Source organism: Protomyctophum bolini (assembly GCF_963924005.1).
Source record: "Protomyctophum bolini genome assembly, chromosome: 24".
Taxonomy (NCBI): domain Eukaryota; kingdom Metazoa; phylum Chordata; class Actinopteri; order Myctophiformes; family Myctophidae; genus Protomyctophum; species Protomyctophum bolini.
The window spans coordinates 29,944,230-29,958,243 of record NC_137885.1 but is presented as its reverse complement, the minus strand read 5'-3'; the positions used below and the strand labels follow the sequence as shown (position 1 = coordinate 29,958,243).

The following is a 14,014-nucleotide window of genomic DNA, read 5'->3' as shown; positions in this document are numbered from 1 at the left end:
TAGTCATATTAGCGACAGAACGCACCGCTCTTCTTGAAGGGGTAGCACTCCAGGACGTCCTGGCAGCTCTTGGCGGGGTTCCCGCGGCTCCCGTCGGGGTTGCGGAGGCCCTGCAGACGCCCGCTGAGGCTCTTCAGCGTGGCCTGGACGCCGCGGTCAGCGCCCGCCACCTCCGCGGCCACGTTGGGCCGCGCCTCGTCCTCGTTGAACTCCGGGGGCGGCGGGGCAGGGGGGTCGTTGTACTGGAACTCCGCGGCGTCGGGCCCCTCCCCCTCGGGCCCCTCCCCCTTGAGGTCGTAGTCGTGCCACGGTGCGCCTCCGAAGAGGTCGTGGAGGGCGGCGGCGGTGGGGGGCCCCGGGGGGCCCGGCAGGCCGGGGGGACCGGGGTCACCGTGTGGACCCTGTGAAAGACAACATTGATTGATTGATTGAAATATTTATTAACAGTTTGTAGAATTACAGCACATTTCAAGCACAAACTCAATACAAAGACAGTTAACTGTGGGTTAACATTACACTTGTTTACAAGAGGGGGGACCAGTGTTGTTTCTTTGGCAGCAAATTTCTATTTTGGTTTTAGTCATATAGTCACCCCGTCTTAGTTTTAGTCGACGAAAACAACACTGGTGGGAACTTATCGTTGCTGTGTCTGTCGGCAGTGTTTGATTTCGTCAACTAATGCTAAGACGAAAAATGTTCATGGACTAATACCGTTACTGGGCTGTTGTTACAGAGCACTGTTGCTGTGAACAGCCGTCAGTCGCTCATATCAGGGTAGAGTTGAGTTTTGATTCTTTGAACAGTCAACTCTTGTAAACACTATTGTGTAGCTTCACTTTTACAGATATTCTACTGTTAGACAGATGTTAGGTTCTTAGCTAGCTTGATGACTATTTATGTGTATTTGAGGCATTATCATGTGTTATGTTTACTGTACGTAAGTCGCCTAAATACCTAAATACCTAAATGCCTAAATTGTAAAATGGTTCTCACCGCTTCTCCCAGGTCACCACCGGTTCCTCTGCTCCCTGGGGGTCCCATGGGGCCCGGTTGTCCCATGTGGCCCTCCTTTCCTGGGGGGCCCACCACGCCTGGGGGTCCCTGGGGGAATTATCGAAAACAAAAGGTAATTTTCACAGATCATTGACACGGTTATAGTTGACTAGAGTTGGCACAGAATATCTCTGTTTTGTAGAGGCAGAAACTACTTTGAGATGTGGCTGGTGTTGAGAAATAAACTTACACATTTTGGGGCGGGAATCCCTTTTTGAGTTAGCATTATGCTATGCTTTAGCTATTGAAAAATAGCAGATATACAAGCTCGTAGCGCGCCACCGAGTGGCGCGCTACGAGCTTGTATATCTGCTATTTTTTAGAAAAATCGAAGAACGACTGACATAGAAACATGGGCTTTTTCAGAAAACTGTCAGGATGTAGAAGAACATTTTTAGAATCTGATCTCAGGTCAGAATCAAATGAAAACTGTCAGGATGTAGAAGACATTTATAGAATCTGATCTCAGGTCAGAATGAAACTGTCAGGATGTAGAAGACATGTTTAGAATCTGATCTCAGGTCAGACAGAATGAAAACTGTCAGGATGTAGAAGACATGTTTAGAATCTGATCTCAGGTCAGAATGGGTGTGAACTTACTCTGGGTCCAGCCGGCCCCAGAATGCCTCGCGCTCCATAGTCCCCTGGTTGTCCCTGAAATGGATGAGCGTCATTCTGTCAGATCATTATATTCTCCGATAGATTGAAAACATTTTCTTCACCATTATTATTATTGGTTGAAATTGATTGGCTAAAGTTCAAGCCTACATAAACACAACATAAAAACATGGGGTAGGGTAGGGTTCGGTTCTGGTGCTGGGAAGTGCACGTTTGGCTTAGCGTTCTGGTGCTGGGGAGTACATGTTTGTCTTAATAGCTATGGTTCTTTATCTATAGGTAGGGTCCTGGTGCTGGGAAGTACAGTAGAGGTTAGGCTTCCGGTGCTGGGGAGTACACGTTTGGCTTAGGGATCTGGTGCTGGGGAGTACATGTTTGTCTTAATAGCTATGGTTCTTTATCTATAGGTAGGGTCCTGGTGCTGGGGAGTAGACTTAGGGTTCTGGTGCTGGGAAGTACGTACAGTACAGGTTTGGCTTAGGGTTCCGGTGCTGGGGAGTACACGTTTGGCTTAGGGATCTGGTGCTGGGGAGTACATGTTTGTCTGTATAGCTATGGTTCTTTATCTATAGGTAGGGTTCCGGTGCTGGGGAGTACACGTTTGTCTTAGGGTTCCGGTGCTGGGGAGTACATGTTTGGCTTAGGGTTCCGGTGCTGGGGAGCCGTACCGTTATTCCTGGCAGACCGTGGAGTCCTGTGAACCCGCGGTGACCCTTCTGACCCCTCTCTCCGGGCTCTCCGGCCGCGCCCAGCTCTCCGAGCGGCCCTTGGGGCCCCTGGGAAAGGCACAGTGGCGGAAAGAGTACTCACACTTTGTACTTAAGTAAAAGTATCAATAGGCCTACTGCAGTGTAGAAATAGTCAGTTATACAAACTTTACTTGAGTAAAAGTACAAAAGTGTTTGGTATCAAAATGCACTTAAAAGTACAAAAAGCAGAAAGTACTTATAATTATGCAAGAGAGAATAGTATATTTCAATATAACTGGGGTCCCCTGAAGGGTTAATATTATAATATTATATATCAGATATCCGAAAGAATATCTGAACAGAATACGTGAGAAAAAAAAGGTAATCAATCACGCCGTTTCGTCCTCACCAAATGGCCTCGTACACCGTCCGGGCCCTCGGCTCCCGGGGGGCCCTTGGCACCCTAAAAACAGACACACAAACACAGTACTTTAGGCTCCCGGGGGGCCCTTGGCCCCCTAAAAACAGACACACAAACACAGTACTTTAGGCTCCTGGGATCATGTCGTGCTTTATAGCTATTGAAAAATAGCAGATCTACAAGCTCGTAGCGCACCACCGAGTGGCGCGGTACGAGCTTGTAGGTCTGCTATTTTTGAAAAATCGACATAGAAACATAGCTTTTTCTCAGAAAACTGTCAAGATGTAGAAGAACATTTTTTAGAACCTGATCTCAGGTCAGAACGGGTTAAAGTGTGACTCACGTTGGTCCCTCTCTGTCCCGGACCTCCCGGCAAACCCACGGGACCCTCGGGTCCATGAGACCCAGCGGGCCCGGCGAGACCCTCGGCACCGTTGCTGCCTCTGTCCCCCTGCACACGCGCGCACGCACACACACACGTTCACATTTAACGAGAAAATCATGAGCACAAACAGTATATGTAGATGCACAAACAATCATTTTGGATTTGTTTACAAGCATCGTCCATTATTTTTCAAAGTGACACACTTTGAGCTTGAAGATCTGCAAATTTTGCTGCTTTTTCATTTTAATCTGCATGAAAAGTTACAGTTTTGGACATTTTGAATGTTCGTCGACTACATTTTTTCAAATTTTTTACCCCCTGACCCACTGCCACTGTATGCATACTGTATATCACTGTACCCCCTGACCCACTGCCACTGTATGCATACTGTATATCACTGTACCCCCTGACCCACTGCCACTGTATGCATACTGTATATCACTGTACCCCCTGACCCACTGCCACTGTATGCATACTGTATATCACTGTACCCCCTGACCCACTGCCACTGTATGCATACTGTATATCACTGTACCCCCTGACCCACTGCCACTGTATGCATACTGTATATCACTGTACCCCCTGACCCACTGCCACTGTATGCATACTGTATATCACTGTACCCCCTGACCCACTGCCACTGTATGCATACTGTATATCACTGTACCCCCTGACCCACTGCCACTGTATGCATACTGTATATCACTGAACCCCCTGAGCCACTGTATGCATAGTGTATATCACTGTACCCCCTGAGCCACTGCCACTGTATGCATACTGTATATCAACATCAGGTTCCATCTTACCCGAGCTCCATTGATGCCATCCTTGCCAGGTGAGCCATCGGCTCCGGAGATACCCTGAATACAGAGAGATAGTTACAGGTATAGTTACAGTACAGTACTGTAAACCCTGAATACAGAGAGATAGTTACAGTATTTACAGTACTGTATACCCTGAATACAGAGAGATAGTTACAGGTATATTTACAGTACTGTATACCCTGAATACAGAGAGATAGTTACAGTATTTACAGTACTGTATACCCTGAATACAGAGAGATAGTTACAGTATTTACAGTACTGTATACCCTGAATACAGAGAGATAGTTACAGTATTTACAGTACTGTATACCTTGAATACAGAGAGATAGTTACAGGTATAGTTACAGTACAGTACTGTAAACCCTGAATACAGAGAGATAGTTACAGGTATAGTTACAGTACAGTACTGTAAACCCTGAATACAGAGAGATAGTTACAGGTATAGTTACAGTACAGTACTGTAAACCCTGAATACAGAGAGATAGTTACAGTATTTACAGTACTGTAAACCCTGAATACAGAGAGATAGTTACAGGTAGTTACAGAATACAACCACACATGACCAATGACAAAAAAAAACTCCCATATCTGCTGGGCGAAGTACAACAATGTGCAAAACACAACCAGCACGATTTGTGAGTTTCTGTGATAAGAGAAGGATATCAAATGGAACACAACCACCCTAAAGACTAATCATTGTGTATATTCCTGCATCTATACCGGCATCGAGTGATCTTGGTACATATAGAATTTGATCTATTGAAGATTCTGACCTTCAAATGTACGTCATTTTTGTTTTGATTTGTATTGCTGTATTTGTTGTATTGTTCTTTCTGCTTTGGCAATGTAAATGTATGTTTTCTCATGCCAATAAAGCCCTTTGAATTGAATTGAAAAAGTACAGTATATATACTGTATTATACAGTATACTGTATACCCTGAATACAGAAAAAAAAAATCAGATCTACAAGCTCATAGCGCGCCACCGAGTGGCGCGCTATGAGCTTGTAGATCTGCTATTTTTTGAAAAAAATCGTGAAAATGCGGCACACATCTTTGAATATATATTCTTTCAGAATATTTTATTTATTATTTCGACGTCAGGTCTAAATGGGTTAACAATATTAAAGCTGCATGCGTTGTCCAGCACTAATAGAGAATGAGGTCAAAGTAAAGATGATAAACCTAAAACTATTAGAGAATGAAGTCAAAGTAAAGATGATCAACCTCCGGTCCGCGGTCTCCGTTGGGCCCTCGGGCTCCGGGCAAACCGACGCCACCAGAAGGTCCTTTGGAGCCCGAAACTCCAGGGCCGCCAGCCTTTCCAGGTGCACCCTGGGAAATAAGATGATAAATGGTTTATTTATTTTTATTTAACCAGTAAAAACCACATTGAGACTGAAGTCTCTTTTACACAGTGTGAACTGGCCAAGACAAGAGGCTAAATAACTGACACAGCTCCGCCAGTAACAAAAAAATACACAACAACAAACAGGACAGACATACAATGCTCATAAATACAGTATACCCACTACCGAAGAAGCTCAAAGGGAGAACAGGAACGCGACCAATAAGGACTAATAAATAAAAACTAAGCAACGGAAATTGCTAGTTGACTAAGAAGCAAGCAGACAGTTGCTAAACGTCAAAGCAGGAGCAATGTATGGGAAGTGTTTCTTCACCATGATGGCAATCCTTTTAAAGCTCACTAGGGGAATCACAGCAGACAGTTTGAGTCTGGGCTGTCGGTCATTCCAAGACCAGGGTCCAGTTTGAGTCTGGACTGTGAGCTCATTCCAAGACCAGGGTCCAGTTTGAGTCTGGACTGTGAGCTCATTCCAAGACCAGGGTCCAGTTTGAGTCTGGACTGTGAGCTCATTCCAAGACCAGGGTCCAGTTTGAGTCTGGACTGTGAGCTCATTCCAAGACCAGGGTCCAGTTTGAGTCTGGACTGTGAGCTCATTCCAAGACCAGGGTCCAGTTTGAGTCTGGGCTGTCGGTCATTCCAAGACCAGGGTCCAGTTTGAGTCTGGACTGTGAGCTCATTCCAAGACCAGGGTCCAGTTTGAGTCTGGACTGTGAGGTCATTCCAAGACCAGGATCCAGTTTGAGTCTGGACTGTGAGGTCATTCCAAGACCAGGGTCCCAAATAAGCAATGCTTTTTTTTCCCCAGCCTCAGATTTGTTTTGGTGGTAAATGGTGCATTTATATAGCGCCTTTATCCAAGGTGCTTTACATAGACTGTGCATTACATTCACCCATTCACTCACACATTCATACACCTTTACATAGACTGTGCATTACATTCACCCATTCACTCACACATTCATACACCTTTACATAGACTGTGCATTACGTTCACCCATCCACACACACATTCATACACCTTTACATAGATTGTGCATTACATTCACCCATTCACTCACACATTCACACACCTTTACATAGATTGTGCATTACATTCACCCATTCACACACACATTCATACACCTTTACATAGATTGTGCATTACATTCACCCATTCACACACACACATTCACACACCTTTACATAGATTGTGCATTACATTCACCCATTCACACACACACATTCACACACCGATGGCGGCGGAAGCCATGCAAGGCACCAACTAACCAGCACATCAGGAGCCAGCTGGGGTTCAGTGCCTTGCTCAAGGACACTTCCACATGTAGGTCCCGAACCCCAGAAGTTGACTGTAACTCTAGGGAACACTTACGGCCGGGCCGGGCAGTCCCATCATGCCTCTCTCTCCTCGGACTCCGGGTATGCCGACCCCTCCTCTCTGTCCCGTGGTTCCGGCAGGTCCGGGAGGCCCGTCGGGTCCCTGGCAAACAGAACCACACCCGTCTGAGGTGAGTGGTGACACTCGGTGGTGACAATATAATTATGCTATTTCCGTGCTCGGACATTGGGATACACACACACACACACACACACACACACACACACACACACACACACACACACACACACACACACACACACACACACACACACACACATTCCGTGCTCGGACACGGACACAGACACAGACACAGACACAGACACAGACACAGACACAGACACAGACACAGACACAGACACACACACACACACACACACACATTCCGTGCTCGGACACGGACACAGACACAGACACAGACACAGACACAGACACAGACACAGACACAGACACAGACACAGACACACACACACACACACACACACATTCCGTGCTCGGACACGGACACAGACACAGACACAGACACAGACACAGACACAGACACACACACACACACACACACACACACACACACACACACACACACGCACACGCATTCCGTGCTCGGACACAGACACACACACACACACACACACACACACACACACACACACACACACATTCCGTGCTCGGACATAGACACACAGACACACAGACACACACACACACAGACACACACATAAGGACATAAGGACATAGGACACAGGACATAAGGACATAAGGACATAAGGGCATAGGGCATAGGACATAGGACATAGGACATAGGACATAGGACACAGGACACAGGACACAGGGCACAGGGCATAGAGCATAGAGCATCTGCTAAAGTCAAACTATAAACGTGTAAAATTGGAAAAAATAAAGTTTACAATTAGAGGTTCAACAGAAAGGTTCTTTTCTAACTGGCAACCATTTATTACCTACTTTGAGAATCTGAGAGTACTTCCGACAGACTAATTGAATCGATACTATGTGTTTTTTTGCTTTCTCATAATGATAGAACTGTGTATAGAGGGTGATGTATGACAACGTTCCGAACACAATCTTTTCCAACAACTTGTGACTATCTTTTGAATTTGAATAACCCAACTCATAATTGTATTTATTTTGTTTTATTTTATTTTATTTTTTGTTATTTATATTGTTTTTGTTATCTGTACCTAAATTATTATTTTTGTATCCTACTGTTTATATCATATGTATGTTTGTTTTTGTATGTCTGTACCCAATTATTAATGTTATGTCTTTATATTGTTTTAATGATGACGATAACTGGGGGGAGGGATGGGGTGAGGGAGAAAAAAAAATGGTATGTTCAAACTGTACTAAATTGTTAATGCCTACTACCAATAAACATATATTAAAAAAATATATATATATATAAATGTGTGAATGGTGCTCTTACTCCAGGGCCGTCCTCTCCAGAGATCCCCTTCTCTCCTGGGCCTCCGGGGGTCCCCGTGGCCCCTCGCTCTCCCTGGAACCCAGGGGCCCCGCCGTCCCCCACCACCCCACCGGGGCCACGCTTTCCTGGGCCGCCGATGGGCCCGGCGGGGCCCGTGTTACCCTGGATGGATCGGAAACACAGACGATCAGTGGACAACATGGAAGAGGTACTCGCACATGTGTGTTTGTTTTAGTGTTTTTGAGTGATGCAACCACTCCTACAACCAGCAATGTCCGTATATGTACCCGTTTGTGTACCTGAATGAGCACGAGTATGTGACTTATTAATAGCAGTAGGGGGCGCCAGAAACAGAGAGAGGGGTAGTGCTGTGTCTCTAATGAGAGAGAGAGAGAGAGAGAGAGAGGGGGGGGGGGGAATTGCACCACTCAGTTCACACGTGTGTGATTTTTTTTTCAGTTTAATGCCCACACACATTTTTGACGTGAGAGCTTCTTTGAAATACACTCGTGCTTTCTAAGGTGTGATTTGGGCCCCTAAGGATGAGTACAAAATGAATATCAACATCCTAATACTGTCCAATAATTAGATAGGGAGGGGGGGGGGGGGGGGGGAATTATGACAGGCAGTTTCTGCTGTCAAAATATGACAATATAACTTTCTTATTTTTTACAGTAGACAGATGTACGGTACTGTACTCACAAGAGACCCAGGTCCGCCCACTCCTCCTGGCAGGCCAGGGAAACCAGATGAACCCTACGGAGAACATGTACAGTATGAACAACCCTACGAAGAACATGTAAATACACATACAAACGCCTCCAGGGTGTCTAATGGAGTACTGTCACCTCATAGACACATACAGTAGACTCCAGGGTGTCTAGTGAAGTACTGTCACCTCATAGACACATACAGTAGACTCCAGGGTGTCTAGTGAAGTACTGTCACCTCATAGACACATACAGTAGACTCCAGGGTGTCTAGTGAAGTACTGTCACCTCATAGACACATACAGTAGACTCCAGGGTGTCTAGTGAAGTACTGTCACCTCATAGACACATACAGTAGACTCCAGGGTGTCTAATGAAGTACGGTCACCTCATAGACACATACAGTAGACTCCAGGGTGTCTAATGAAGTACGGTCACCTCATAGACACATACAAACGCCTCCAGGGTGTCTAATGGAGTACTGTCACCTCATAGACACATACAGTAGACTCCAGGGTGTCTAATGGAGTACTGTCACCTCATAGACACATACAGTAGACTCCAGGGTGTCTAATGGAGTACTGTCACCTCATAGACACATACAGTAGACTCCAGGGTGTCTAATGAAGTACGTCACCTCATAGACACATACAGTAGACTCCAGGGTGTCTAATGAAGTACTGTCACCTCATAGACACATACAGTAGACTCCAGGGTGTCTAATGGAGTACTGTCACCTCATAGACACATACAGTAGACTCCAGGGTGTCTAATGAAGTACGTCACCTCATAGACACATACAGTAGACTCCAGGGTGTCTAATGAAGTACTGTCACCTCATAGACACATACAGTAGACTCCAGGGTGTCTAATGAAGTACTGTCACCTCATAGACACATACAGTAGACTCCAGGGTGTCTAATGAAGTACTGTCACCTCATAGACACATACAGTAGACTCCAGGGTGTCTAATGAAGTACTGTCACCTCATAGACACATACAGTAGACTCCAGGGTGTCTAATGAAGTACTGTCACCTCATAGACACATACAGTAGACTCCAGGGTGTCTAATGAAGTACTGTCACCTCATAGACACATACAGTAGACTCCAGGGTGTCTAATGAAGTACTGTCACCTCATAGACACATACAGTAGACTCCAGGGTGTCTAATGAAGTACGGTCACCTCATAGACACATACAGTAGACTCCAGGGTGTCTAATGAAGTACTGTCACCTCATAGACACATACAGTAGACTCCAGGGTGTCTAATGAAGTACTGTCACCTCATAGACACATACAGTAGACTCCAGGGTGTCTAATGAAGTACTGTCACCTCATAGACACATACAGTAGACTCCAGGGTGTCTAATGAAGTACTGTCACCTCATAGACACATACAGTAGACTCCAGGGTGTCTAATGAAGTACTGTCACCTCATAGACACATACAGTAGACTCCAGGGTGTCTAATGAAGTACTGTCACCTCATAGACACATACAGTAGACTCCAGGGTGTCTAATGAAGTACTGTCACCTCATAGACACATACAGTAGACTCCAGGGTGTCTAATGAAGTACTGTCACCTCATAGACACACATATATAAACATATGTTTCAGAATGTCATATAACTCCCAACTCACCGTGGCTCCTTGGGTTCCTCTGCCACCCTTCAACCCTGTCACACCAACGGGCCCCTGGACGCACACGCACGCACGCACACGCGCACGCGAACACACACACACACACACACACACACACACACACACACACACACGCGAACACACACACGAGCGCACACACACACACACACACACACACACAAATAATCAAAATCTACAAAGCAACTAAAGAGTAGAAGTAAAAGTATTGGCAATTGGGTTAATACTAAGTAAAGTAGCTACAAATTACTCAAATGTGTACACAACTACAGTACTTGTACTTAGTTACTTCCCAGCACCGGACACAACCTGACACAACACAAACATGGCGAGGTGCAGTGAAGTGGTACAGTACAGCACTGTACTTTACCGTACTGTACCGTACCACTTGTGTTTCGGCACAAACCAGGGACTAAAATTATTTTCGCTCCTATGCCACCAAAATGTGGAACGCCCTACCAACAGTCATTAAGACATGCAAATCCCTTGACTCCTTCAAAACCGCTCTCAAAGGGCACCTATACGGACGGCTGCACTTCGAAACTGCCCCCCGTAAAATCTGAATCCCCCCCTTTTTTCCCCCTCACTGTATATGTTTATTTTCCCTTTTTACCTCCTTTATGATGAAATCCTGTTCTGTTCTTTAACTACATAGAAGTGTCTATTTGTACGTCTCTAAATGTTTTGATGAATCGAACAAGGTGGACCCTGTTGTAAAAACAAGTGTAATGCTTAATTGGGTCGTCCACTCACAGTTTTAACAGTCTTTGTATTGAGTTTGTGCTTGAAATGTAACTGTAATTCTGCAGAACTGTTAACCCATTCTGACCTGGCACCCATTTTGGTGTTAGCATCATGTTATGCTTTACCTATTGAAAAATAGCAGATCTACAAGCTCATATCGCGCCACCGAGTGGCGCGCTACGAGCTTGTAGGTCTGCTATTTTTGAAAAATCGAAGAACGACTGACATTTTTAGAATCTGATCTCAGGTCAGAATGGGTTAATCAGACCAGTGTGTGTCCCGTGGAAACCTCGTATGAATCTGATCTCAGGTCAGAATGGGTTAATAAATGTACCGTAGTACCGTACCTGCACACCCAGCTTTCCATTCATGCCCTGGGGTCCAGGAGCTCCGGACTCTCCCTTGTGACCCAGATCTGTTAATAAATGTACCGTACCTGCACACCCAGCTTTCCATTCATGCCCTGAGGTCCAGGAGCTCCGGACTCTCCCTTGTGACCCAGATCTCCAGCATCTCCTTTGTGGCCCGGCTGACCGTCGGGACCCTGGGAACCAACCGGGGAGAAGAGACACGGTCAGGTCAAAGGTCAGGGAACCAACCGGGGAGAAGAGACACGGTCAGGTCAAAGGTCAGGGAACCAACCGGGGAGAAGAGACACGGTCAGGTCAAAGGTCAGGGAACCAACCGGGGAGAAGAGACACGGTCAGGTCAAAGGTCAGGAAACCAACCGGGGAGAAGAGACACGGTCAGGTCAAAGGTCAGGAAACCAACCGGGGAGAAGAGACACGGTCAGGTCAAAGGTCAGGAAACCAACCGGGGATAAGAGTAATGAGAGGATGGCACTTAAACACCCGCCTTCTAATGAGAGCGCAAAATCTATCATGTAAGAGCCACCCATCGACTGATCCCTGTGTTTCTACACTAGTCCACCCACCGACTGATCTAATATACAACAACCTTCCCTGTGTTTCTACACTGGTCCACCCATCGACTGATCTAATATACGGCAACCTTCCCTGTGTTTCTACACTAGTCCACCCACCGACTGATCTAATATACAACAACCTTCCCTGTGTTTCTACACTAGTCCACCCATCCACTGATCTAATATACGGCAACCTTCCCTGTGTTTCTACACTAGTCCACCCACCGACTGATCTAATATACAACAACCTTCCCTGTGTTTCTACACTAGTCCACCCATCGACTGATCTAATATACGGCAACCTTCCCCGTGTTTCTACACTAGTCCACCCATCGACTAATCTAATATACGGCAACCTTCCCTGTGTTTCTACACTAGTCCACCCATCCACTGATCTAATATACGGCAACCTTCCCTGTGTTTCTACACTAGTCCACCCACCGACTGATCTAATATACGGCAACCTTCCCTGTGTTTCTACACTAGTCCACCCATCGACTGATCTAATATACGGCAACCTTCCCTGTGTTTCTTCACTAGTCCACCCATCGACTGGTCTAATATACAACAACCTTCCCTGTGTTTCTTCACTAGTCCACCCATCAACTGATCTTAATATACGGCAACCTTCCCTGTGTTTCTTCACTAGTCCACCCATCGACTGATCTTAACATACGGCAACCTTCCCTGTGTTTCTTCACTAGTCCACCCATCGACTGATCTAATATACAGCAACCTTCCCTGTGTTTCTTCACTAGTCCACCCATCGACTGATCTAATATACGGCAACCTTCCCTGTGTTTCTACACTAGTCCACCCATCCACTGATCTAATATACGGCAACCTTCCCTGTGTTTCTACACTAGTCCACCCATCCACTGATCTAATATACAGCAACCTTCCCCGTGTTTCTACACTAGTCCACCCATCGACTGATCTAATATATGGCAACCTTCCCCGTGTTTCTACACTAGTCCACCCATCTACTGATCTAATATACGGTAACCTTCCCCGTGTTTCTACACTAGTCCACCCATCCACTGATCTAATATACGGCAACCTTCCCTGTGTTTCTACACTGGTCGACCCATCGACTGATCTAATATACGGCAACCTTCCCCGTGTTTCTACACTAGTCCGATCCAGAAGAACACAGTTTTCCGGCCACTTCTACAGAGCTGACAATGAGGTTATATCTTCCCTTCTTCTCTGGAGTCCTGCCTCAAAGCAGACCAGAGGTAGAAAACTGTCGTTCCCTGATCCCATCGCTAGGTACACATGATGTCATCGCTAGGGACACATGATGTCATCGCTATAGGGGACAGAGGCATCAGTAGGCAGGAACTGGGGATGGCAATGAAGGACCAGGAAGTCTGGCGTGGCATTGTGAAATCCACGATCTCGACCGCGGTCGAAAAATGATGATGATGATGATTATGATGATGTTGATGTCCTACTTTGTGATCATCATGAAAATATAGTTCTCCTATAATGCTACAGGATGTATTGCTAAAAATAGACCCACCAGAAAACCCTGGGTTATAATCCTTGATTATGCATTATGCATAATACGATTATACGATGAGATGTGCCAGTTTTATGTGATTTTATGCTGTGAAATTGCGGGAAGTTGTGAGTGTTGCAAAATATGTGGAAAAAGTATTAATGAGAACTATGCGAAATGTTTAAAACATGCAAAATATGCAAAAGGTTGCATAATATGCGGGACTTAATGTGATCTTATGCAGTGAAATATGGAGGATTTTGCGAAATATGCGGGAAGTTTTTGCGATCA

At 45.7% G+C, this 14,014-nt stretch overlaps 1 protein-coding gene across 1 annotated transcript in view; it reads right to left on the bottom strand.

The window, feature by feature from the left end:
* Positions 1-8: 8 nt before the first annotated feature.
* The window catches only part of LOC308311870 (uncharacterized protein), a gene marked incomplete at its 3' end in the record, with an annotated part of 73,173 nt that continues 59,167 nt past the window's right edge, over positions 9-14,014 (bottom strand). Inside the window, exons 42-54 of the mRNA XM_080758643.1 lie at positions 11,731-11,838; positions 10,533-10,586; positions 8,881-8,934; positions 8,179-8,340; positions 6,729-6,836; positions 5,218-5,325; positions 3,973-4,026; positions 3,125-3,232; positions 2,770-2,823; positions 2,340-2,447; positions 1,654-1,707; positions 994-1,101; positions 9-401 (exon numbers count right to left, since the gene is read on the bottom strand). Coding sequence (XP_080614769.1) covers positions 9-401; positions 994-1,101; positions 1,654-1,707; positions 2,340-2,447; positions 2,770-2,823; positions 3,125-3,232; positions 3,973-4,026; positions 5,218-5,325; positions 6,729-6,836; positions 8,179-8,340; positions 8,881-8,934; positions 10,533-10,586; positions 11,731-11,838 — 1,473 coding nt within the window. The remainder of the gene's footprint in view (positions 402-993; positions 1,102-1,653; positions 1,708-2,339; positions 2,448-2,769; positions 2,824-3,124; positions 3,233-3,972; positions 4,027-5,217; positions 5,326-6,728; positions 6,837-8,178; positions 8,341-8,880; positions 8,935-10,532; positions 10,587-11,730; positions 11,839-14,014) is intronic.